Source organism: Geospiza fortis, unplaced genomic scaffold, assembly GCF_000277835.1.
Source record: "Geospiza fortis unplaced genomic scaffold, GeoFor_1.0 scaffold75, whole genome shotgun sequence".
Lineage (NCBI taxonomy): Eukaryota > Metazoa > Chordata > Aves > Passeriformes > Thraupidae > Geospiza > Geospiza fortis.
Window position 1 is genome coordinate 1,132,819 of NW_005054360.1, and position 27,671 is coordinate 1,160,489.

General features: G+C 40.1%; 1 protein-coding gene across 1 annotated transcript in view; it reads right to left on the minus strand.

Annotated features, from left to right (window-relative positions):
• Positions 1 to 16,402: 16,402 nt before the first annotated feature.
• LOC115948209 overlaps positions 16,403 to 27,671 on the minus strand; it is an 18,189-nt gene continuing 6,920 nt past the window's right edge. The window contains exons 4-5 of the mRNA XM_031059303.1: positions 26,624 to 26,690; positions 16,403 to 21,818 (exon numbers count right to left, since the gene is read on the minus strand). Coding sequence (XP_030915163.1) covers positions 20,299 to 21,818; positions 26,624 to 26,690 — 1,587 coding nt within the window. The 3' untranslated portion in view covers positions 16,403 to 20,298. The remainder of the gene's footprint in view (positions 21,819 to 26,623; positions 26,691 to 27,671) is intronic.

Genomic DNA, 27,671 nt, shown 5'->3' on the forward strand with positions numbered 1-27,671 from the left:
CTTTGCTGTCGCTTTATTTGTCATCCAATTACTTCATGCATCAATCTCTCCCACCTGACAGCAGGAAAATATGCTGTCTGAATTGCACACATTTACTGGGACTTGTATGCAAAATTCCCACTGGAGAAATCACACTGTGATATTGTAGCTTCTTCTCAGGTTTAATTCTCTTTCCTTTAAATTAAGAAGATACTGGACTGGAGCACTAACTCAGCATTGTTTCCACTTTCTGTAGATACTCAAATCAGCTCCCATCAAACTACACCCATTCACATGCTAAACAGCTGTGAGCAAGTCTCACTTCGGTCTTTGTGTAAAAAGTCACAGAATGGAGATTGAATCAGGAGAAACTGAGTGACCTTGCTTTAAAAGGCAGATCAACTTTATTGTCTTTAGATGAAACATTCTAGAGAGAGATAGTGATTGAGCTACGTAATGTGATATCTGGAAAACTGACCCCAATTTCTGGTTACTGACCCTCATCTTACCTGCTACTGCTGTAGAAAGCTCAAGTAGCTGTGCAAAGGCAAGTGTGAACATACTCAGACTCTGCCAAAGGTAATGATAAGTTTCTACCAACAAAAAAATTACCTGGGGAAAAACTGATGGGCTTTGGTTTGGAAAATTTTGCAAGTAATTGTTTCTTTTAAAAAAATTCAATCCAAAATTATACCAAAAAAAGGCCAATGTGATTATTCACTACAAACTCTTCTTAAATATACTAGTATGAAAATGATATTTTGGACTTATTTTCTCCTCTTCCATGTTGTTATTGATGCATGTAGAAGGACATTGCTGCTTGTGCTCCTGCTCTGCTTCAGCAGCAAGATGGAGTCAGAGGGGCACCAAGAAACTCTCACCAGTGAAAAAATGTAGGGTAAGAAAAGCTGTGAGAAAGGGCAGCATAAAACATTCTACTTTCTCACCAGAAGCTGTATCAAGGTTATTCCAGATGTTCTCTGCATCCACAAGGTATGTACAAGCTTGCCAGCAGCAGCTGCTTAAACTGCTTTTCTTCAAGGGCATATCTTGGATAATTGCTGCAAAACCATATTGTTCTTATCTCTTATAAAGCAAAAACCTATCATGTCCAGACATTCATGACAAGACCTCTAAGAGGTGGGTTTTTTTGTGAAAAGGTGTCAGGGATATTTGTATATTTAGTTGTCATAGCAACAATTTGCATTTGAAATCTGTGTATACCTCTGTGGCCAGTTCAGCATTGCAAACTAGAGGCTTAATTTGGACTGAGGCATGGGACAAAACCAACTAGATCAAATCATTACTAAAGCCTCAAAATCTGCAACCCCACCTTGAGATATGAGGGACTTTGAGGCACAAGGTCCTCAGTGTGGCCAGTCTGCAGGAGCTGCCAGGGGGTGTCCTGAGCCTGGCTCCTGGAGCTGCAGGTTGGTGTGGCTGCGCAGGGCAGGTTTCACTCAGTGCAGCTCTTTCTGGACAACAAACTGGATTTCTTACTATCTCTTCCACAGACCCCTCCCACAGATTTCCTTCACATGCAAAAGCCAGACATAGTCTTGGAGATGCTGTTATGTCTTTTATCCAGGCATCCCCCACCAGAAATGGGGCAGCAGCATTTCATTCTCTCCTCTGCTTCAATTAATTCAATCTCATACCTCAAGGAAAAGTACATTGCACTACAATTTTTGGGTGCTTATTGTTGGACCCTTTTTCTTTTCTTTTCTTTTCCCCTGAAAAATATACAAGGGTTTTGAGTACAACAATGTTAGTGAGCCTCACTCCACAAAGGTATATTTATTCCGGGGGGAAATATGCTTTCTTCTAGTTCAGAGTGATTTGTATGAGTGTGCCCATTTCCTAAAGATAATTAGCAAATGCTTATATCTTTTCATTCACATGTTATTTTAATATATACACACACATGTTGCATCTCTACACACACCTGCACAGAGAGCTTGTACTGTATTGAATAGACAGAGGTATTGACAGCCTTCTTTCATTTGCTTACCCATGTTACCCTTTGGAGTACAACAAATAGAAACAGTAGCAGTATTGGTAATTCAATTTCATTGAACAATATTTGAGTCATTAGTCTAAAAAAAGCTTTGAGAAAATAAAATTTAATCTGATTCTCCTTTGAGCAGAGCAAATGGCAGGTAATTTTTTCCTTGTTAGTTCTTAATTAAGTACAAGGGGTATTGAGTTTCTTAGTTCCTGAATGTTGTACAGCTATTCTAGTGGTTATTTTGGGGCTCATTATATTCACTGAAAAACTCTTTGCCTTTAGAAGATAGGTCAAGTACCCAATGTCAGGTTCTGCTCCAGTGTAGTCAGTGGGAACTTTGCCATTGGTTTTGCTGGAAACAGAATTAAACTTTTACGTGTTACACTATCTTGCTTGTGAATGACTAATTACCAATTTGTTTTAGCACCTCTTTCAAAACATATTGAAGAAAACTAAAATCTTTTTATAAAACAAGTCTCCCATCACAGTATTTTAAAAGTCTATGAAACTACCACCATCCACTACTTTACAAAGATACCCTGAGGAGGCTTTGGGAGGTGAATGGCAGGCGAACACACAGCTGTGCCTCAGGCATGTGTGTCTCCTGGAGGTCTGACTGAAAAGGACCAGTCAGAAGAAAAGGCAGATGGAAACACAGGACTATCCACAAGGATATCCACAGGACTATCCACAATGCTAGTCTTCAGACTCAGAGATTTCAATAGTTCTTTCAGGTATCTTCTGTGCCCTGATGCAGCTGCTTTTTAGGTGAATGAAATCGGTTGCCTCTATCTGAATGCAAGAATTGGACTACAAAGTGTAAGCGCAAATCCATAAATACCAGGAAAATGTAGCTTGTGTGGTTAAAAAGCAAAACAGAATAAAAAATTGAAATAATATGCTATGTATTCCTGGAACACCATAGAAGCTGGACATTTTCCAGCAGTGCATCAAGTCATGCAGGTAATATTTTGGGTGTGCATTTTGCTTTCTCCCCTGTTACCACTCTTGTTAGGGCTCTGTGTGTTTGTATCTGTGAATGTGTGTGTCCTGTATTTTTTGGGATGCTACATGACTGGGAATTTGACCTCCTTACTGCTCTATGCCAAATGTAGGCAAATTGATTGAAGAAACACCCAAATTGAAACTCTTCATGACATGTCTATTTGTCTCCAGGAAAGCTCAATCTTTATCTTTAAAGAAAAAAAATGAGTCTTTACACCCCTCCCAACTGAATTTTTAGGGTACTTCTCCAGAAACAGTTTCAAACAGTGCAAATATGATTAATATTTTGGTGGTTTGTCTTTGGTGAAGCATAAAGCATCATTTATGTGTTAAACATGCACAGACTCTGCAACTCAACTGAAGAAAGTTTCTGTTACACTTAGTTTGTTTCAAACAAAGTTTTAGTGTTGTCTCCTTCTGATGCCTGATGGTCACAGCCCAAATAGTAAGTGTCTGGTTTTAATCTCCTAAAGGCAGAGATACACTGCCCTTTAGTGAAAGCAGATGGGACAGGCTGGGATTCCAGGCAATTACCCACACACAGGGATCCAGGAATAGAGCAGATGATGGTGTTAAACTCTTTCAGCCTGCTGGAATGGATTCTCTTTAAGAATATTCTCTTTAAGAATACGCTCAAAGGAATAATATTTTTCGAAGTGACAGCTTATAACACTTGACAGTAACTAAAGAAGAAGATGAACTTATGGAAAACATAAGCTGAAGGCAATACCTTTTGGCACATGCTTAAATTTCCATTCTCAGTGTGCCTGTGATGACCCAGCACTGTAACCAGGCACAGCTACAAGGACCTGAACAGCCCACATCCCACCTTCATCACACCCACTGAAGTCTCTTGGACATATTAAGTGGTTTTTAGCCCCACCAGCAGCAAAGGACTTGTGTTGCTGTTGCATTATTGCACCTTTTAAAGGTAAGTTCTGGTCCAAGGTAATGCCCACACACAGAGACTGAACATCGGTCTTATGGCATGTTGTTGAAGATTGCATGCAAGATGTTTTCCATTACCATCTGTATGGCTGATTACCTTGTCAAGTGGGCAGTTTGCCTTATCTCTCTCTTTGAGTGACCACATTCACACCTCCCTCGGGAGGGGACCTCTGCTGATAACAGATTATTGAATATCAGTGCATGACTGATAAGAATTATAACATCCCATTGTGAGATGCTCCGCCCAGAGGGAGGAGCCAAGCATTGCTACCCCGATATAGTCTGAGATTCTGAAACTCCAACAGAGTTTCTCTCCACGGGATTCCCCAGAGGAACAGCAGCTGCCTCTTCCTCCACTGGATCTTCAGAGGAAGACTACATCCTTCTCTACAGAACCCCCTTGCTCCAACAGAACCACACCTGATACTTCAGAGGACTGCAGCCACATTTTCAATCGGACTACCACCAAAACCCTGACCAACAGGGTGTCAGGTTGGGTTCTGACTCTGTCAGCGCTGTTCTAGTGGACTGCATTGTTTATTTTATTCTTTGTTTTCTTCCCTATTAAAGAACTGTTGTTTCCTGCTCCCATATTTTTGCCTGAGAGCCCCTTAATTTAAAATTATAGCAATTCGGAGGGGTGGGGAGGGTTTACATTCTCCATTTCAGGGGAGGTTCCTGCCTTCCTTGGCAGGCTCCTGTCTTTCCAAACCGAGACACATGTCCCCACTGAGATTGCACTAAGAGATTCTTGTTCTTAAGGCAGATAGAGATTTTTAACTTCCATGCTCCAGATCTGCTTGTAGGCGCAGGAACTCAAGTGAGAATGTCCCAAAGCTGCTTCCAGTGTACATTTCTAGCAGCTTGGCAAAATCTGCAAAGTCAGAGGTCTGGACACTATGGCTACATTCCTTAATCCTACAGAAGCATTTGAGGGCTGCCAACAGGAAGGTTGCTATTCCAGATTATTGTTTAGAAGATGCTGAAATCATAGGTCCAAGTATAAGACAATGTGTTCAAGATCACTGCTGGATTTGCAAGAAGAAGTTTTTTGAAAGAAGAATCATTGGTGTCCATACAAGGTTCTACATCTGGTTTTAAGTCACTCCTTCTCAAAACAATTGCCAAAGTCTATCAACAGAAGGGTGAGGATGAGCTGGGATGAAATTAAACACCTTTTTAGATGTAAAGTAATTTTAAATTTGCTGGTTCTATTTAATTTTAAACAAATTGAAAGAAGTGTTTTAATTTATTAAAATGCAATTTAATTAATTAAAATACCTTTTAATAAAAATTAAACATTCCGTTCAGGAATAGTCAGAAAAGAACATCATGAAAATAATCACACAGGGGCTTTTCCAACCAACAGTTCTAAAAGTCAAGATGAAATTTGGGAACAACTGCAGGTTGCTAACAAATCTGTAGCTCCCAATAATGTGGTGTGATCATATGTGCTGCGTATAACTAAACCAAGGGCTGGATGCTGCTTCTTTTTCTCTTTGCAGCTGTGCCCAGTAGCTGGTCACCATGCAGCTGGAAGGCAAGGGTAGACAGCACTCTTCATTCTATATGTGCTTCCATGGATTTCCATGTTTCTTTTGTGTACCTGGACTCAGCTATGACATTTATTGAGCAGTTATGCAGTGCTAGTGGTGATGACAAAGCTGCCTTCAAATCCCCCTGCCCTGGAGCTTCTGGTGGCTATTTTAAACATTTCAGTGACCTGGTTTACAGCATGGCCTCGAAACCAGCCATAACTTCACACCTTGGAGGTGGTAAACTTTGGCAGAGCATTACAATTCTTGTTCAAAGCTGTTATGAAGGAAGAAAGGGTTTCTTAAAGCAGCTTTGCTGAAGGCAGCACACAGGCTTGACTTGATTCCCTGCAGAAATGCAGTCCATTAGGCACCATACAATCAAGAAGCCTGGGTGGTTTTTTTTGATTGGAGGTAATCTAGAAATCCAATCAATGTGAAATGTGGTGCACAGCTATAACATGAACTATAATAAGAAAGAGTGTGCTTCCTTGGTTCTCACAGTTTTACCATGACCTAAATATAATGGTCTAATTGCTTTTTATTGAATGTGGGACTCTGTTTCTTGTTAGAGGCAAGTCCACATTTGCTTTGTTAATCCCTTGCAGAAGTGCCTACTGAATCCTGAAGTTTATTTTCACTGAGATTTCTGTCACACTTGAGCCTTTTTCCCAGTACAGGGAATTACTCTGTTCCCCCATATGGCTCCCATATTTCTGGGGTATATTTTTGTCTGTATGTATATATATATCTATATATATACACATATATATATACACACATATGTATATGTATATATGTTCTCCTACCCTGCCCCTCATTAAAGCAGACATGTGTACCATAAAATCTCTTTGTCACATAGGCAAAGCTTTCTTGCTACCTACTCAAATGCAAAGAACATTCTGCTGTTCTCTGTACACTTCCTATAGTACAGCTCTGATGCTGCGTCCATGATCAGCTATTTAAAACACCTGCTGGGAAAATGCTCTAATCCTTTAATAATCTTCAGAGAAATAGAGCATCCTAACAAAAACCAGTACATCTAATTGCATGAAATACTAAGAAGTGGGGAGAAGTTCTATTTCTTCCAGGAATTTGAATTCTTACAGGAGAGCTGCAAAAAGTGACTACCCCGCCAGAATTAGACATCTATGTCAGAGCCTTCTCACAAAAACACATACAGAGATTTCTGGTTTTACCCAACAGCCTACTTAGGATGTTTTAGAAGACTTGGTTTCAGAGGAGTCTTACAGCTAGGGGGAATTTCAATCAAATCTGGCCAAAAGACCTAAATCCCCAATATTTTTTACCTCCTCTTTATATGTAGATACTATATGTGTGTGTATCAATGTTTATGTAAAAACAAAGGCAATTAATTGACTCACACAAAGTACACTGAGGTAAGAGCTCATTTGAATCAAGGTAAATGATGTTCTGTAAGATATTGGCAGCATGAAAATTTGGAACTGATTTATGTCAACATTAAAGTACGTACACTTAATTAGCATTGATTTTAAAATGGAAAATGGTCTCCCAGGATACTCTAGAGCAATTCCTTATGCCTTAATTTGCAGCAGATATTGCTCTAGAAAACAGAGCTTAGTAGAGAACGACCTATTTTAGGCAAAAGGAGATGTATAAACATTAAACTGTAAGGAGGAAAGGAGGGACTGCTAGGATAATCTTCCTAGATCTCACAGAGAAAAGTTTCCTTTATCTGTCTTCAGAGCTTGCCAGAAATAAGGAAGAGTCTCATTTCTTCTGTATATATTCACATTCCAGCTTTTAGAAAATGGATGGAGGTCTCACTCACACTAAAGATATAATTGTGGTAATATCATGCTCAGATAAGCACTGAATGACTGGGCAGATTTACAGAACAGGCTTTGTGGCCCACATTCTGTGCTTCCTTTTCCATTTCTTAAGCAGAAATTGATTCTTATGTTCAGTCTTGCAGTACCTTAACCCTTTTGTTAGGCATTTTTTCATGGTACATTACCCAGCACAAATGTACAGAGCTGCAAACCTGTTCATGAGCAGAGGTGAAGGCAAGTGAAGTAGTGCTCAGAGCAATGGATCCCAGAGAAATTGAGTGGAAGAGATGCAGGTGCTGAGAATAAACAGAGCATGAGAATTTGAACTTAGGTGTGTTTTCAACTCTTCTTTTTTCCTGTATTTCCCTTTTATCTTTACAGGATAATTGGACTAGACTGACAGCGAGAAGAACCCTAAAACCTGAAGTTTTTATTTTGAATTGGTGACAACTGTTTAAACATGGCACATTTGCCTTTCTCCATACGTGGGATTGGATCTTTGGCAGCCACCACTCATCTTAACACAGAGCAGCTCAAAGGAGGACACAGACACTGGCTGCACTGGGAGGATGAGGCTGCACAGTCTGCAGGCTGCGGTGAGCACCTCCTCACAGGAGCAGTCCTTGGGCTTCCATGGGATATAAACCCTCACTGGCCTGGAAGCAGTGACTGCACACAGCTCAGAGCTGCAGATCTCTGTGATATTTGTTTTATGTAAAGGCATTCATACAACCATGACACACCAGGATAAAACTGCTAGATAATATCATTTGTCTCTACATTGCAAAAAGGAAAGGATGTTATGGATAACATAAGTGAAATACACACAGCTCTTTCCAAGAATGTGAGCACAAGGTTATCACATACATCTGCTGACAGTAACAGATGGCAGCACTAATTGTTGTTCAGGAAGTTCATGTTGTTTTAATTTCCTCAAGGGCAGTGCATGGACATGTACATGATGTGTTTCCATATTACCCTATTTATGCACTGCTTAGAGAAGTGCTGCTGCTTCCCACCAAAGGTGGGGTGACCTCGAGGCTTCTGCTGTTAGCAGAAGAGAGGGCTAAGCTGAGGAAAAGGGGGGCTGGAGGGAGGGAGGTGCAGGGACACAGGGAAGGGAGACACAGGAATAGGCCTGCATCTTTCAGAGCCCACAGTGTCAATGTAACAAACAGAATTTTTTTAATAGCAGAATATGGATGGAGCAAAATGTGAGCATGATTCAGTAATGATGCTTGATATTTCCACATCCAGTGGAGAGCAGCTACAATGGTACAGATGCAGAGGTTGCCAAGGAAACAGACGTGTTTTGCTTCAGATGTGCAGTGAAGCACATACTCCAGACATCCATATAGCCTCATTACCACTGCCTCTGAATACCTCACAGCCATCAGGAATGAATTTTTCCCTCATAACACCCCTGTAGTGGTGCAGTGGTCCTTTATCCCATTTTTAAAGCAGCAAAAGCAAATAGATTGAGCCACCAGCCCAGCTACCCCAGCAGTCTGTGGTGAGATCCCTGAAATCTAAACAAGAACAGAGCATTTGTAGCCGTGATCCAGCCAGTGCCATGACTTTTATATGGTTCAACAATAAACTGCCAGGGAAGAATGTAAAGGTAACAAAAGCCCAGCTTGTGATACAGGCCAGGGAATTGTTCCTTGTTCACTTCCAAGGACATGCAACACTTCCTTCTCAGGATGTAGCAGGGAAACACGGATGTAGTTCAAGGCTCTGTACTTCAGAATCAAGCAATGGTATGTGAAAAATCTCTTCTCATCTGCATATTAGCAGTTTTATTACAAAATTGGAAAGGTAGAGATAAGGAAATGAGCAGACATTACCCATAAAAGTCTGACATTTTATCAAGCTCTGTTCACTTCTGCCTTCAAACCAGCACAGCTCCCTGTAAGCTTGGAAGAGAAGAAAGGGGGAAAGTCTTCTCAATTTAGGGAAGATGAAGGAATGGCCCAATTATATGGAAATAGGCCATCTGATATCTACCCAGTGCTCAGGCTGCATTTTCCTTGCTCTGTATTTCAATTTTCTTTTCTAGTCTGTCACATGTCCAGCGAATTTTCTTCTCTTTAGAACAAAGAAACAATTAGAACCCATTACTCTTATAGTAGAATTTGCTGTGCTGAGACACACATTTTTTAGATTTCTAAAGCAGAAGAAAGAGCACAGGACTCTCAGGGCATGCTCTGGATGACAGGAAATGCACTGAAAACAGACTGTGGCAATGGGCTTTCAGTCCTTTTTAAGAAATCTGGAGATAACTAGAAAGAGCACCAATAAGAGCCAAATAATCGTCCACAGTGCATAGAGTAGTCCCTAGTGATTTCAGGCTGTGTAATGGGTTCAGTGTCTCTGCTCTGAGCTCTCAGTGTCAGAACCTGCTCTGAAACCTCCAAAAGCTTGGCAATAGCCTTTCTCCAAACCAGGAGGTTCTCTAAACTGGGGCTCAACAGCACAAGGTGAGGAGTGGCAAGGGGGAATGGCACCTCCTGTCCTGCCAGTCTTTGGCTGGGTTGTCAAAGGTGCTGCTTCCTTTTTGACTGTCTGGTCTGAAAAAATGGGCAACTGGCCATTAATTCACTTAGATGTTTGAAGATTACACATTTGTCTTTATTGATACAGACCTTGCTTCAATAGTTCTCAAAAAGGAAAAAATATGAGTGTACTAAAAAAATCTTTGAAGATCTCTACTGCCTGCTGTTTTTTAAGAAATTTCTTCATCTGCTCATGAGAAATATTTTTCTCAGTTTTTTTCTCAAATATAAAATATGAACAAGCTGCAAAAAGAAATCAAAACAAATGAGTGTCAAGAGGAGAGAATCCCATCCAATCTACCTTTATAAACACTCTTAAATATTTCTACCATTAAAACTTCAGTTCAAAAACATTTCCAAGGTCTTTGATGGAGGAATTCCCAGTTTTCTTCCCTCACACACTCTTTTTCTTTCTAATAAAGTACCAACACATCCTGTTGCATCTAAAATAAAGTTTAGGTTTAGCTGGAATCCACAGAAAATGAGGAAAGGGACTGACTCTGATCTTCTCTGTTTTCATTCTTACAGCTTCTGCTCTGAGTATTTTCTTTTGTCAGATTAATTTGGTCTTTGAAGACTCCACTGTTGACCTTAGAGCACCTAAGTCATATCAGCTTAGATCTCATATTAAAAAATAAACTAAAGCCCCCAAAATGCCTACCTGAAACATTAATTTTTTTTTACAATTATTTGTTCGTTCAGAAATATGAAAGGAGAAACATGACAAATTTGTACTGCCCAGAACTTTGTACAAGGCAAGCTACAGACTGTTTGTCTCCTTTTGAAAGGGACTTTATGGGAATTTAACACTCAATTGCCACTCACCTAAATCTGTACAGAAATTTTAAACAAATTTTACAGTTAATGCCAGCTGATACCTGTTGTGATACACTTAAGGGAATAGAAAAGACAAAATTTTTTAAAAGAAAGGATGAAATCTGTCATTAACTGATTGCAAGTCAGGAGTCCATGTAACTTGCAACAAAACAGCTCGGGGCAAAGATTTGTCACAAACACACCTGTTTAATGCATGGCACCAAAATCAAGAGACATCCTTTTCTTTGTGCCTAGAGAGTTCACTCACCCCTCACTCCCTGATCTCCTTCAAAGAAAAACGAGTTAGCTATGAAGGCAAAAGATGCCAATGGCAGATAAAGAGGTTGCTGTAATGACCTCAGCCACGCCTACAGTAATTTCTCTCACTTACCTGTAGCATTACCTGCATACAACTGATGAGCCCATCTGTCTCCAAGCCAGCAACACCTCCAATCCAGTGAGCAGTCATTTGTCAAAACCTTCCCCAGGGCTGGAGACCTGCCTTTTTCCTGCTCTTATCAACTAACTATTATTGCCACTTTTATGACTGCTCAGCCATGGCAGTGATAAATAAGGCCTTGCCCTGCTCAGAGCATTTCACTGGAACAAAAAAAAAGTCCTCCCTAGCAGACAAACCTCTGCTAGCAGCCTTGAAGGGCACAGAAACACCTCAAGGGTAACATGAGCACAATCAGCACTTAGTGGCCCTGAAACCAGAAAAAAATCTTTCTTGTCTCTGTTCCTCAATGGGCTCCAGCAGCCCCCATCCACAGCCTTTCCTGCTTGTAGGGAACCCCACTGAGCACAGGGGCCTGGCTTGTTTGCAAGGATGTGAAGTTTGGAGAGATGTTCCTGCACATGGGCTGGGGCTGCTGTAGCAGAGGAAATGTCAGTGTTGGGTGGGTGAGTTTCTGCTTTTGAATGGGAACACCAGGTGTTCTGGGATGGGGATGGGCCTGGAGCATCCTCCTGGTGTAGCAACAGCCACTGCCACTGCTCAGCTCCAAAGACACTGCTGTCAACAGGGCTAAAATGCTCCTTTGGTGATGGGTAAGGGTATCCTGGTCCTAAAGTCTGGGCTGGGAGCTTGAATACAGACTGAGTATCTGCCTCCTGATCCAGACCTCAGTGACAGATCTTGTCAGTAACCATAGCACAGCTGAAGTAAGGATTTTCAATTTACCAAAAATAGTGTAATTCAAATCCCTGCTTCACAGCGGTTATTTATTAGAAGAGAGCAGATCCATGTGGATCTTTCAGATAGCTGGAAGGAATGATGGCAGAGGAGATTTCACGTTTCACTCCATAAATCCAGACACATGTGAGCAGGAGCCCTCAACACTTCACCATCAGTGTCAAGTCCAGTGAATTTGTATCTGCTGGTTTCCTGGGAGGCTCTGTGATATGGATATACATGAGGTGAGCTACAGCACAGACAGAAGGAAGTCATCTTTAAGTCAGAAATAGTTTTTCTTTATCAGCCAGGAACTACCCATAAGAATACCCCAATCCCTAAAACAGACCTTAGCTTGGACACTTGCATTGGGTTTAGCATGTTTTGAAAGCACAAAAACGAAGGGCAACTGTTACAGTTCCAGCCTAAGTCTCTATTGTCAAGTGATATGTCCTGTGCTCCTACTGATTGTGAAAACTCAGCCCATTCCATTAAGACCTCCATGCCTCATCATCTGCAATTTCTAGGCATTTTGTTCAGATATTCAAACCAGGATGGGCTTCTGGAACAAATTTCCCTTAAGTTGCTGTTAGATACTGAATACAGGCAACTTTCCGAGGAAAGTATTATTTACCCATAGGAGTACAGCAATGAGCAACAAAAATGCTACAACAGCAAAATAACCTCAACACACCCCAGCCATGTCCTGGAGACTGCTCAGGTCCCACAAACTCCAGTTTCTGGAGGGCTGGGCTGCAGCAGGACCCTCAGTCATGACAACTCCTGAGTTTCAGGAGGGGTCCCCCTCCCACAGCCAGCCTGGCCTGTTTAATCAGTATTTCCATGCTCTCCAACCTGTTTCTTATCAAAGAATATTATGCCCAACCTGGACAAAAACAAATCTTCAAAGACTTTGATACCTGCATTGTAATTTAAATATGCCTGCAAAGCTGGCCAGATTCTGAGATTGTCAGTTCTGAAATATATTTTATCAGTAGCACACCAATAAAACTGTAAGTATTTACTATCTTATATGCAAGGTAGGACTTGTGTTCTGGCCTCTGGAAACCAAAGAAGAAGACTGGATGAAAGCAGATCTTTTCCATACAGTTGGCTTTGGGAGTAGTTGCAAAGGTAAGACAATAAGAGGTATTCACTCTCCTCCCAGGATATAAGTGAATTCTCAAGTGCATATGCAAACACAGAACCTGAAAGAAGTTTTCAAGCATATCAATACCTCAAGAGAAAGGGGTGATGCCAAAAGCATGAAATGCTGCAAGAGCACTGTCATGGAAATGGGCCATCTCTGGGTCTGAAAATGCCACCTCACTGTCTCCTAGGGCTCTACAGGTCCAAACAGGACAAATCACCTCTGGTTATGCAGTATCTGGGCTTTCAGAGGCATGTGGTGTTTATGAGTATGGGAGGGAAGCCTGCTGACACAAACCAAGAACTGAAACCCCTGTCACACACCAAAACCTGAGAGAGCAGAAGTACAGGTGCACATCAGGGGTGGAGAGGTGAGAACAGTGGATTTTCAGCCTTATGGATAACCATGAAAGAAGGATGAAAGGCAGAATGGATAAATAAGAGGGAAAAAAACATTTATAGCAAGTCACATCCAAGTATTTCCAGCTTCCCACCCAATACAGCTGTCACTGCACACCTCTAGCAAGGACAAAAGGTGGGGGGAAGCTTGACCACCCTGGGACAAGGGCTTCAGGAGGCTGAAACAGGTGAGGATAAAAACTGCTGCCTCAGACAGCATCACAGAGCTTGCACCTGTTGGGAGACTTGCAGTATTGGACACTATTTTTCAAGGACTGCTCAGTGCTGTTTGAAACATATTACACTTGTCTGGCACTTGGGGAAAAAAATATCCTCAAAGGTTTTAGCACAAATCAAGCCTGTATTAAAGTTACGGATGTGGCACTAGTATGAAGCAAAGGTTTAAAGAAATCTAGGTACTTGTTCAAGAAGAAATGAAATATAGAGCATTTTCAGGCATAAAGGCATCTTAAGCAATTTGTCTTCTCTACTTGGTATAAAGCACACATTTTCATTCTCCTCTCCTAATAAAACCAACAAATGTACTTCTCCTTCAACAAACAGTGTATTTTACAGTATATACTAAGTATTTTTATTTTTTCACCTCCTGAGTAGAGTATGAGTTTTTTATTTGAGTTTAATGTAAATCTCCTCTGGCTCTTTACTCAAGACACCTGCATTCAATCTGTGAGTATTCTCAGATGTTTTTTTATACTCTGCAAGAGAAGGCTGCAATCACGCAACTCAGATGTGATTACCAGTCTAAATCACTCACCAGGCCAAAGTTGCTTTGAAAGCCCATATTTATCATATGGACTTCTGAACTGAATATAACTTGTGATTTCAAACAATGAAGCAAGTCAGGAAAAACCAACTGTGACCAGGACACTCTGACAACATTCCACATGCACAGAGCTCCTGAAGACACTTTAGTACATGTCTAGATTATTTGCTATAATAGAAAAACACCCAAAGGAGAATTAAAGGTACCATTAGCAGTCAAGTGATGAAAACATGGAGCTCAGAGAAGGCTCATTTATCTAATGAGAAGCAGTTCCCAATATAAACATAGTCAAGAGGTAATGATGAAAGCTGAGGTTTGCATGCCAAAACCCACAAATATATCCAGAGATTTCCCAATATAAACTGGTATTTAATTAACCAAATTACCCAACTTAATGTTCCAGCTGAGTAAAGTACTTTAACATATTCAGGATACTCTAATACCACTTTAGTTTACAAAAGTTGATGGGTGGGAAATGCTTCAAAGAGACAGAAAAGAAGCCAAATGTGATATAATTTTCAGTTCAACGAATGTTTAAATACTGAAAGCCCAAGAAGTTCTGACAAAAACTAGTTTAAATTTCTATACATGGAATTACCTAAACAATGGAGATTGCTTTTTCATTCTTCCACTTTTCTCCCCTTCTATCTCCATTCCCCCAATCTTCTCTTTTAAATTCCCTTTCATTCCTCTATGTTTCCAGTGAAAAAATGGCAAAGGGCAAAGTTGAAGACATTGATTTTATAAGAAGATGCAGGAACTTTCAAAAATGCTTTTCCACAGTTCTTCTTTTAGAGAAAATACTATTTAACTGAGACCAAGATGATTATATAAATATATACATACATCTATGTAGGCATGTATGTATATAACCATGACAGGTTTTTACTTCAAGGTTCTGCTAAAGCCAGACATTAACATCCTTCTAGCAAGGGAATCACATCCAGCCTTTTAAGGCTACTTTCAAGAGATGCCATTTAACTGGATTGCACTAGAATGTCTGGAGAGCAGCTCATTTCCCCTTGAAGAGCCTGTGAACAAAAGATGCAATCCTGCAGGTCATGATGTGCCTGCAGAGCTCCGAGAAGGGCTGAGGAAATCTGTGCAAACTGCAGCTGGACAAGAAACTCTGGTTTAGCAATAACAATTTTATTATTTAATGCAAACGAGTTTCTTGGATCCCTCTTTTACAGTTATTTGGCTTTCATACAACCAGAATCAGACAGTGAAAGACAGGTACAGACAGGGAGATGCTGAGGCCCAGCAGATGGGCAACTCAGCTATTCTGGGGCTCACTCACTACTTATTTCTGCCAGGCAGCAGAAATAAGGCACTGCCACTAGCACAGTAAATATCTTCAGAGGAGGCAAACCCTCCTAGCAGAGGAAGGGCACCAGGCTCAGTGGCACAGTGTGCTTTTAGACCTGCACATGTGGATGTGGTACAAGGGAACATCAGGCCCCTGAAGAGAAATGTAAGGTGACCCTGAGACAGCCATCGTGGGGAGCAGACAAACATCAAGATGGTTTGGGCTGTTAGGGAAAGGGCTTAAACAGTGTCAGCTGCTGAAGGCCAGAAGAAAAGAGGAAGTTTTGATCCAGCCTGGAGGAAGATGGTCCTACTTTCAACAAAAGTATTTCACAAATACTTCTTTTCTCCTTCCTCTGAATGTTATCTTTGGGTAATTTAGAGTATGTTAATGATGTCTGCAATCCCTTTTTGACAGCACCTCTCTTTCCGTTCACATCCAATAAACAACAGCATCCCCAGAAAGAAGAAACAGATGTACAATCGAAAACACTTGTAAAGTTTCTACTGAGAACACATGAGTTTAACTTGGCCAGGCCCTGACAGAAGCACAGCTGTGCTACTGCAACAGTCTGATCTGGACCCACCCCCAACACCATAAAAGCTTTGAAATATAACAGAGAGCCTATGAAGCACCAAGGCAGGACAAATTTGTTTCTTTTCTGTGTTAGTGGAGCACTAGCCATGACCAGGATAAACTGCACTGCTCTTATGACAATTTTCATCTTTCTTGCTGTTTCAACCATGGGAACAGAAGGCAAGCAGATCTCTAGAAATGTCCACTGTTACTGTTCCTGTTTAGTGCCACTTCAGCAAGCACAGGTGACTAACTCAGACCACATCTGTGAAATGCTGACCCCAGGAGAGTCAGTAGTAAAAAACACAAGAGGCACCATTAGTCTCCCTTAGAATAGAACAAGAATATCAGTGAAGTTTTATAATTTTATTTATCTCAGTGAAGTTCTCTTAAAACATATTACAATGTAATATTAACAAAGGAAAGTATCTAAACAGTATTTTTAAAACAAGGTAATATTTCAAAGTAGAAAAATTTTTTAAAAGCACCACTAGAAAATAGTACAGTTCTCACAGTGTATTGCAATCTGCAGAGACCACAGAACAGAGGAATATCCACAACATTAAAATAGACTTCACATATTCTGCCCAGTTTTGACTTGACAGAAAGCATAAAAAATTTGCATAGGTAATAAATATATTCAGGTAAAACCTTTGAACTTCCAAAATGTTTCCCAATACAAATCTATGCAGGTTTTGTAAGCCAAATCTTTTTTTCTTTTGTATAAGCAGCACTATACAACCTAAATTATTTTCCTCCTGTAATGGTCAAGTTTTCTATAACAAGAAGTTGTCCATTATCTTCATAACACAGTGAAATAACCACCTGCTTTCCTGAATGTTTTAACTTAAACTAATTCTGTACAGGTAGAATCTACCATCCTCATACTTACTCTGTTACTTTGTGAATCCTTCCTTTGGAAACATTCTCTGACAGAAAAGACTGAAGAGCCTGTCTCCAGCTACTTTAACCATATTCATGAATGTAGTCTCAAAACATGCAAAATAAAAGCTTTTTAATGAATTCTGTACTTCATAGTACTATATTGTACTATTAATAGAAAAAAAAATGGGGAAAAAAGTTCTAAATTTGTAAATATAATTTATAAGATACCTGTCAACAAAACATGCAATTTATTACAGCAAATGGGGTAAGTGCCATAAGATTAGCATTCATTGTGCATCGATTCCTCTTGAACTCTATCTTATTCAGGACGTAGTGCACCACTTAATGTTGCATGGTATGAGGCAATATATATAATTTTCATAGATGCAAAGGCTATATACTATGCCATTAATTAGGCTATCATAATTCTATACTGATTCCAACATACTCACTCAAATTCCTGTTGTTATAACCAAGGTCTGAGTGCCCTCAATGACAGATCCAGGTTTTTCTTTTTTTGAAAGGGAGAGATTCAAAAGAGGCTCAATGATCAGCCTCCTCTTTCTTGAAATAAAGCTAATCTTGCTGCAAACTGCAATTAATAATACATATTAGATAATTAGATAATACATATCTCCACTCTCTGAGTGCCTTATCTCAGATGACATAAGTAAAACATTATTAGATGCATTATCACGACCAGATGGATACAAACTGTGTTTCTGCCACTGTGCATCTAAAAACTTACTCTGAATTTAAGAGAAATTATGGGCACTCTCCACAGAACCCTTTTACTATATTGAAGAAGTTTTATTATATTGCAGAATTTATTCTCTGGAACTTCTCTCAGTTGTAATAATGTTCACTTGTACCTTCCTTGTACCTTCTGTATCCTTTAATAACAGTGCATTTAAACACAAGTACCACCAAGATGCATAATACAGGATTGTAGCATCATTTTCTTCCCTGTTTAACTGCACTAATCTCACAATCCCACTCAAATAAAGCATACTCAGACAAACCATGCCATTAGATTTGCTATATGCCACATATAGACAAATGTTTACTATATTCAAGTAACATCTGCACTTTGCTGAAGATGTACCAGATTATTTCAAACACCAGACTCTGATCTCTGCTACACAGGTTTAAATCTAGAATGAGTCTTAAGCTGTCATTCTGGTGAGTGACAACCTTCAACAAAACTGCAGAGCACAAACCAGCAAAGGATAAGGGGCTCTGTTTGTGAGGAAGTGGCTTCCTTAACTTTTTCTAAAACAAAAACATAAGCCTATAATTTCTACCTTTCTCTAACATTGTCTCTCCCTCAACTCTTACCATAAAAATACCCAGGTGTGCTCTCTGCAGAGCTTCTCCTACATCACATGCACCCTTGTACAGAAAGCAGAATGTCAGAAGAACTTTTACTCCTCTGCCACTTCATCTTTGTTCAGTCTTAGTAGGCTCCAAGAGTGAAGTTCCCAGAAAAACTGCTCTGCTCCCAGGTAACATAGCTCTTCTGCACACAGATACAGGTGCTCTTCATTCCAGAAGTCCTTCTCTACCACTACAAATGACCTCTGTAATGATAACTGTATTGTGCAAATGTTGAACACCTTCAATAGCAGTTTTAATCCATCCTTCCTTATGACCTTGCAAGAACAAATGAGACGCTGGCTACACACAGGCACTGAGATCTCTGTCACTGACAGACTTTGGGGACACCAGGATTACTGGTTTGTGTACTTACACTGGCTGCAACACAAAGCCCAGGGAGGGGTCCTCTGACAGGCTGCTTGGATTTTGCAGCTGAAAGCAAGAACAACTACTGTTCTCTATTTGGAGTAGGAAAGCAGTTTGTCAAAAGCCTGAACCCTTGAGCATATTCTTGAAGAAAAAAACAATGATGGAAAGATAACTTCAGATGTTAAGGACACAGTTATAATGTCACAAGTTAAACCAATGACCAGACAGAAGTCTTGCACTTGGGTTCATTCTATTACAGAAAATTATAGGAGGCCATTATACAGCAAAAACAGTGTAACAAACCCCAAAACAGATTAAAACACAGCAATGTACATATATCTTAGCTATACATACTCAGGCAGACACATTAAAGTAATATAGTGCATAATATTTCTTTTCAGTAGGGTTAATTTAAGGCAGCCTGCAAGTGCATTGGTAACATCCCCCTCCTGTAGTTACATCTGTGACACAAACATGTATCCTGTTGTAGGAATGCTGAAAGCTGGAAAGAGATGTGACAAGGCTTGTCCTTTACTCTTAACAAAAGAAATGAGAAAGGAGAGTGGAAAAGCATTTGTAGAGGAGAAAGAAGAAAATGGGATAAAACAGTCTATATAGTTTAGAAAAAGAAAGAACTAGTTTGATGGAAGAGTTGGAAGAAGATAAAAATTAGCATCAATGAATACACCATTTTGTTGAATTAACTGATTGATTGGACAAAAATAAAAAGCCTTTTAAATGTAAGTACCTGTCTGACAAAATAAACAGATTTGTGAATAATGGGGGTTTTAAATCAGAAAAATATTTTGCTGCTTAAAAGTAACGGAATAAAAATTTGCTTAATTTTCAGAAGTCCAATTCTCAAGAGATTCTTTTAATATACTTGTTTCTTTTTGCCTATGTACTCTTCCTTGTAAGAAGAGACTTCCTTCCTTCTCATTCTGCAACTTTTCACTGGCAAAACTAAAAACAGAGAAAAGCCTTCCTAAATTCCTTAAATGCAGATTACTTCCAAATGAAATTAGAGCAGTCATTAGTTCCACTGTTTTTGTTGTAAAAATAATATCCTATTTTTGACCCAGTCCCTTTCCACAATATTAAGAATGTATACTCTAGTGCTGCCACATTATCACCTATTTGAGGCATGTTCTCTCAATTTATGGAAAGCAAAACATTTTGTAAGATGTAGACAAATTAGCCCGAAAGTACATTTAGTCTTTTTATTAGCCTGTTGCATGAAAAAAATTAAAGCAAGTTTCAATTATTTGGCTGTGCTGCTTTCAGTTACAGTACTAAATGCTATTTACCCTCAGCTGCAATTTTTTGTGGTCCAGAAATAAACATTTTTTTTAATTAAAATGAGGGAATTTGATCTGAATTCCACATTCCCCTGCCTGAAGATGGTAACAGAATTAAAATCTTCACTTGAAAGCTCTTGTTTTCTTTAAATAGTGATAATTCAGTTAGGATTATATTTAAATATTCCTAAAATTGAGAGCATTTTGTGGGATGACCTGCTCAAGTCAACACAGTATAGTGTCAAATATGTATAGAATCAAAGCAGAATCCAAATACAATTGAAACCCCAATTCCATGCTAACTTCACTGGGCAGAAATTAAGATGAAATCCATAAAATAGATATGCTGGTTCCATGTTCATGAGTGATCTGGTTGATCCTTCCACGCACACAGTCAAGAGAAACTGATACCAGTGTTCCATTATGTACTTCAAAAGATGCACGGAGGGACACACTGGTCCATATGCTTCCCTCTGGCATCTGACCTCCAATCTGCTGAGCAACTGCTGTGGGTTGCATGTGATCCATGGTCAGCTGATTGAGAGTCACTTTGAGCACATTGCACGAATGGATTAGCTTTAAGTTAAATGCAATGCTGGCAACTCCCTTTTCAGTAAAAATAAAATACTTCTGAGCAAGCTGTCCAGAAGAAACCAGCTGTATCTGTTTCTCATTGGATGAGACCTGGGTGAAATCCAGTAGTTTGTTTCTCACTGCTCCAGTAGGGAGACCTGTAACAGAAACTGTAGCTGATATGGCACTAGAAACTGCTGAAGGGATCCAGATGAGGCTGAACATACTGATTCCAGAACTATCTCCAAAATACCGAACATTACACTGTGCAGGAGAAAGTATCTCAAAGCTAACCAGATCTCCAGCATCAACCTTTGTGGCCCCAGAAGCAGATATTGATGTGTCCCTGTAATTTACCCCAGATTTAAATACATTCATTAATTCTCTGTTGGTACCATTCCTATTGATGTAAGAAATTAGGGAGAAGCCCTCTCGGACACATGTATGACCCATGGAATACAATGCTTGATGAAACACAAATTTGACAACACCAGTTTCAGTGAACTTTATAGCTCTACCATCATGAGATAAACTTAGCATATAAGGGTCAGAAACAGAAATTATTTTAAAGGTAGGTCGATAGTTGGTTTGGTAATGCATGGCTGTTGACATCTGTGCACTGAGTGCCACAGCACCTGTGTCATGGGACAACCAAAACAAACTGAGTGGGGTATTAAGATCATAAATATTTAAGTCTTTGCTTTGATTGCAGAATTGATTAGGGCTCCTCAAATACACAGAAAGAGTTTGGCTGGGCTCCACTTCAGCAGCACTGCTTAAACTAGTGCTCTGGAAATACTTTCCTTCTGGCTGCTCAATCCGAACACCACTCAGTTCATGGTCTTCCTCGCTGCCATTAAGCTTTAAGGAAAGCTGCAAGAAGTTCCTGCAGTTGTGCTTTACTGCAAAATTTAGGTCAGTCCACAACAGACCATGTTGCCTGAATACCAGGCTGCTCTCTTCAGTGGACAGGATATCACAGGGGAGCTTTCCTTTTATCTTCAAGTTCAAGCCAGAGTAGACCTGAGAGACGCCAGACTTTGCAGAGGGCAGAACGATGTTTGCAGCCCAAGACTCTGAGAGCTTGTTTTCACTGGCTGCTGAGCAAATCGTGTCACTGACAGTGGAACAAGGCACAGCCACCATTCCATCTTCACACTTTAAACATGCTTGGCACTCCTGCATTTCCTTATTAAAGAAATATTCCTCTCCACACATTCCCAAAGCTGCATCCTTCTCAGCAATTCCAAGGCACCGGAAACCACCTGTTTACAGGAAATGGACTATTTTTATTGTCATACCTTTAAAATACTAAAAATAAGAACTCTACAGCTTCACATATCAAGTATCTTTGATATATATCTGATCATAAATGAGAAAACAGAAGATAGTTATGATGTTAGATCACTTTATGCTATTAAAGGAATCTTGATTGATTACAGAGGAAATATTACACATAACTCACCTTGTTCAAGCCAAGCACAATGGTTTGGAGTGAAAAAGAAGCTACATAGGGCCAATTCTAACCAAAATCTGTAATGTATCAGATATAATGATATTGCTCCAAACACAGTCTCTTCCTTCTCTGATGTAAAAGGCACAGTGACTGGTACACCAAGCAGCTCCTTTCAACTAATGCAGAGCTCCCCTACACAGGGAGAAATGTGTGCTGCCTGCCCAGCCATGCTACAGGGTAGCATGTCGTTGCTGTGATTGCTAAAGCAGCGCTTTGCAACACAAGGGACAAGGACCCCTGGTATTCACTCCACATACAGTTTTTTAAAATCCTGTACAGGGACAAATAGGAAAACCAAAACTGTAAACAGCAGGCTTAAAATCATTATGCAGTAGTCCATGCATTTAAAAAGTGGAAAACTACTGCCTTAAGACACAGCACATCAGTGGTTGTGATCAAGCTAAAGCAAAGCATTGCTGCAAACAGTGAGGAGAATATACATGTGCTGCTTGAAATTACTTTGTTTGACATAAAGCAATGTCATGCTGTTAAATGGTATGCCATGACCTCAGTGGATCAAAGAATGCACACCAAAAAACCAGGTTTTAAAAGCAGCCTGTAATTTTCTGTGGCAATTTTCCAAGAGCACCACCAGCTGCCAGTGCTTCCACCTGGAGCAACGAGAACCCAAAACCTTCGTACATGGAGATTTCAGGATCTGAATCAACACACAAGATCTGAGGCATCCTAAATAACCACCTGCAGCTTGTGCCTCAAAACTTAATTGCTAATGCAGTCATTTATGCTTTTTTACCACCGTGATCAAAACTCAATAATCATCTTACTAATAGATCTTAAATATCCTTTAGTATCTGGATCCTATGTCATACACTTGCATTATTCTTTAGGTGGAAACTTCTTGTACCTTGGCTGGGATTTGCTCTAAGACTGGGACTACCAGTATTTGCATGGATCCCAACAATGGATTCTCCCCTGCTAGCCCAGGGTGGGGCTGGCTATGCTAACTGCTGATGTAGACAGAAAAGCTCACCACACTTGCTGCAAACTTCAAGTACACATGAACCTGGCCCACAGGGGAGGTCAGGATGTTGGCTAGAATTCACTTCTGATACTGCATTATTCAGCAGAGGAACACCAGACACTGTGTTAATTTATACAGGCTTCATATATTCACCCTCATATCACTTTGTCTATTTCACTTAAGTGATGATTCATTCACTTAAGTGATGATTCTCCACTAACACAAATATATAGGACTGTACAATTTATGATGTGAGAATATTCCTTCTAAGATCAGGTACTGTTTTATCAAGAGTTCACTACAGAACATTAAGATTTTTTCCATTTGAAAAAAGTCAAGAGAAACTTAACACTTTGTTCCTCTCTGGAAGTGTTTTGTTTTCTTATGAGAAACAAAAGCCAAATAAATAAGACTACATTTTTTTACACTAAAAACATTATAGAGGGAGTATAGAAAAAAGTCCCAGACAATCTTTCCCTTTGAAATCAGTTTTAACCATGATGTATTTATTCACATGACATTTCTTAACCACTTCTGCTTCTCATATCAGTAGCTCCACCATCACTGAGAAATTCTGGATTAACTAAGTACACACATACAGCTGGTTCACATGGCACCGAAAATCTTCAGTAGTGCCTAGGAACACTTTTTATGCTACTTGTTTCTCACAAATATTTTAGTGTATATTTGAGTGTTTACCAGTATCATGTTTCACAAATACTTGTGATGGCTATATGCACTAATTTACTGCCTAGTCTTTTATTAGGTAGAACTGTAGCAGGTGTTCCCCCTGGGTTTACTTCAAATAGGTGACTTCAAAGCAGCACCCAGACTGCTCCTTGCTGTGGCCACAGCTGCAAGAGCAGCACCCTACCCTTTGCCAAGAAGAGGTCCAGCAGCAAATGACAGCCAAACATCAGAAACCAGCACAGCAGCATGCTGGGACTGCTTCCTACTGCTCTTTATCATTTTACAACCTCTGCCACCTCTTCCTGGCTCCTTCCTCTGAGCACTGCTGCACCTGGTTTCACAGTGAGCAGTCCAGCTGCGCTCAACCTGGCTTTGTGAAATTGAGTCTTTCTGCAGCACATTCCCCAGCCCCTGCCATTCACAGAGGCCAGGTAATTGCAAGGCAGTTACAGTAAGCTATGCGTGTATTTTTGTGCTGCTACTACTCACAACTGCCTGATGCAAAGGTTACATTTGGGCAGATTAAGCATGGGACTCCTTCTCTTTTTAAACACTCTGTGTCAAATTTGGATCATCACATATCAATATGGTTCATTACAAATCAGAACTATCTCTCAAGGTTTTCATTCCTCTTTTCCCTGCATCCCACAGTGAGCTCTACAGTAAGTCCTCTTTATTTTGCATGGCATTCCAGGCAGAGTGCCTTTGGCTGATTCTATTTTTTGGATAAACAATCTGACTACTCTCCCACGGCTGTCTAAGAAGGAAATGGTGCACCAAACTCTATTTTCACTGATTACATACCCCTGTTATCGAATGACCAATGACTTAAGGACTAGCCTTTAATCAAATAAATCAACAATTCTCATCCCACATAGAAGTGAAAAAAGCAGCAGCGGAAGAAGGTATGATGTAGAGGAAAGTGGAAGAGTGAAGAAAGAGAGGCTCCTAGTTACATGATTCTTTACTGTTATTTGCTCTGTCTCCCCTCACACTGCACATTGAACAAGAGTTGCTACAGATGCAACAACCTTTGCGTGCAGCTTGAGAAACCACATTCAACATCTGGAACTCGTATGTCACATCCCATCCCTATGTCACATCACATCCCCTTCTTCCCTCCTTCACCCAAAACAGACATTCTGTTTCAGCCTTTCTTTTGCCACGTTAATCACACTTGTGTAAGATCATGAGCTACCACGAACGGACAGGCTGAAAGTCACCTCTAACAAAAAATAACAGGAACATTCTCTCTTCCATGACAGATGGAAACAACGTTGACAGGACACTAATTCTTGTGCAGGTGATGGGTAATAACTTGCTTTCACATATCTACACACCACCATTAAAACTGGGAGACGAGGAAGAGAGGGAAGATTCCTTTCCTTCCAAATACATTGCTACTGCCTTTCTGTGGTCTGACACACCATCACTACCCATCTGTTTCTTGGCAGTGTTCTGCCCTCACTTACGTTCCTCCTGCAGTTGTACAGACCCTTTTTTGGTCTGGTTCCCCTCCACAGAACCCACTGAATAAATTCATTACAGCCTTCCCTCTCCCAAGCCACAGACTAGAGCAACACCAAATTGCTACCACATTGGTGGCTCTCCTTTCCTAGGGCTGAGGCCTTGTGGGCTTCCATCCAACAAAACACAAATGGGAGCAAACCCAATGTCTCATTAAAGACGAGACAAAGCCTTACACCTTTCCAATGCTCTGACTCAAATTTTGTGCTCTAAACTGTCTTGCCTCCAACTGTCCACCTCCAACACTCTCCAAAAATGTCTTCCCTCTTCTTTTTTAAGACTGATGGTACCTTGTGAGCAGCATTTACTACACAAGGCTAAGGGCTCTCTTCCTCAAGTCATTTCCAGTTTACTGCAGAGTTTGTAGTAACACCATCCAAACCAACACAGCTCCTGTCCACAGGAAGTAAGGACAAAGGAATCCTTTCCTAGGCTTCCACATTTTTCTCCACCAGTGACTGGGTAAAAAAGGCACAAAATAACTCACAATCAGCTGAAAACAGCCCTTGCCCCTCAAAGAGGCCACACCTTCTTACAAGTCTAAAAGCCTAGAGGAAGAGAAACATAGCATCTAACAAAGCCCTTCCTGGGTTATTTGACTGAGAGACGTCAGGTACAGGTCACAACTGGTGAAAATGCTCTATTTGACCGGAGTTCCTTTCAAAGTTTTCTGGATGACCAAAAATTAGACCAGTATAAAGACCAAATTAGTACCTGGCTAAAATTTGCTCAGTATGTCTATTAATTTTGCTCTTTTGTGTCTGACTGCCATGAGAATGTAATGAAATAATGAAGCCTGCAGTGCAAAACACCAGACAGATTTGTTCTTAAATGTCTGAAAAACTCCCCTAAAGTGTCCCCAAATAATAAAAACTGTTGATCTTTACTCAGTATTTGACAATATTATTGCTAAGGAGAAAAAGATTAATGGAGGGAGGTCTTATAAGAGTCTTCATTAGATCAAATCAGGTATCTACCCCAGTGCACCAGAAGGAAAATGACAACTATTTTTCTCCAAATAGGAATAATATCTTTGATTTGGGCCCTATTCGCATCAGCATAAACAAGAAGGAAGGTCATAAGAGAAAATTAAAAACAAAGCATATAAACCCCAAGGAAAATAAGGCAGAAGAGACCATCCAATGCTTGCAAAGGATATTAATGTCCTAAATACCCCACTGTCCACAAGAACCGCTATCAAATTACAGATTAGTATTTTTTAACTCCTTTGATTCCAGCAAGCTGTGCATGTCACTACTCACTGACATACAAGCCTGAGTCCTTATCTATTTCTTTGGCCTGTTCCTGAAGATCTAATTATCCTCATTCTTTAATTATCAGAGAATGTAACTTACCTGGAGTATTGAGGCATTTTATCCTCTCACCACAAATGCTTGGAGATTCAGTGCACTCATCTCTGTCCTGTAAATCACAAGAATCATACTGAAACAGTTTAACATGACAACTTAAATTTGCAACAGGCATTTCAGCCTCTGTGACATCCATCTGTCCATAAAAGGTGTATGTAGGGATGGAGAACAGGTTGATCCCATAAGCATGTTAGAGCAGGACAATTTTGATTTAGATTTATTACCTATTTTAACCAGGTATCCAGAACCACTGTGTGATGCCACAGAAAGCAAACAGTGTGCGGACGAGGTGAACAGAGGGGTTGCACATGTAACTCTTGTTATGATGCACATCCCCAAGAGTGGGGCATCAATCAATTGATCTTAAGGACAATGCAACACTTGAGACAGTCCTAGGAAAGGCTTTTAAGGACATTTTGTCTGGGAGGAAGCTGCTAACTAAAACACACATGAAAAGTAAATTAGAAAGTAATATTCCCTATCAACAAGTCCTCCTTTCACCCTACAGAAGACAGATGGGAAAGAAAAACAGCTGACATTTGCCTTTAAATGCTTTAAAGCATTAAAGAAAATTGAGGCTAGCAGAGAGGGAACTGGACAGACACATTCAGGCTCTCAGTATCTGGTCCAGCTGGTCAGGCTCATGCTAAGCTAAGAACTGGGGGCAACACTTAGCAAACAAGATACTGCTTTAAATATCAAGTTGCCCATTTATCTTAGGACTTCTAAATGACAGAAAGCAAGCAAAGAACCATCTTATTTTGCTTGCACGCTTGTTTTGTGTTGTATAATAAAATGTATTTTATAATAAAATGTATTTAACAAGTATCCAAGTTCTGTATTTGTATGTTATGTTTAAGAAGGAACTAGCTCTTACATTAATTTTGACTGACAACTTCTGTTTCCAAACTTTAAAACAAATGTCTGACTTATGCTTAATAAAGCTTTCCTGTGCTTTTCAGAGATGTCTAGAAGCTCCTGCAGACTGTAATGGAATTAAATAAACAAATTTAGCATACCTAAGTCTAAATGT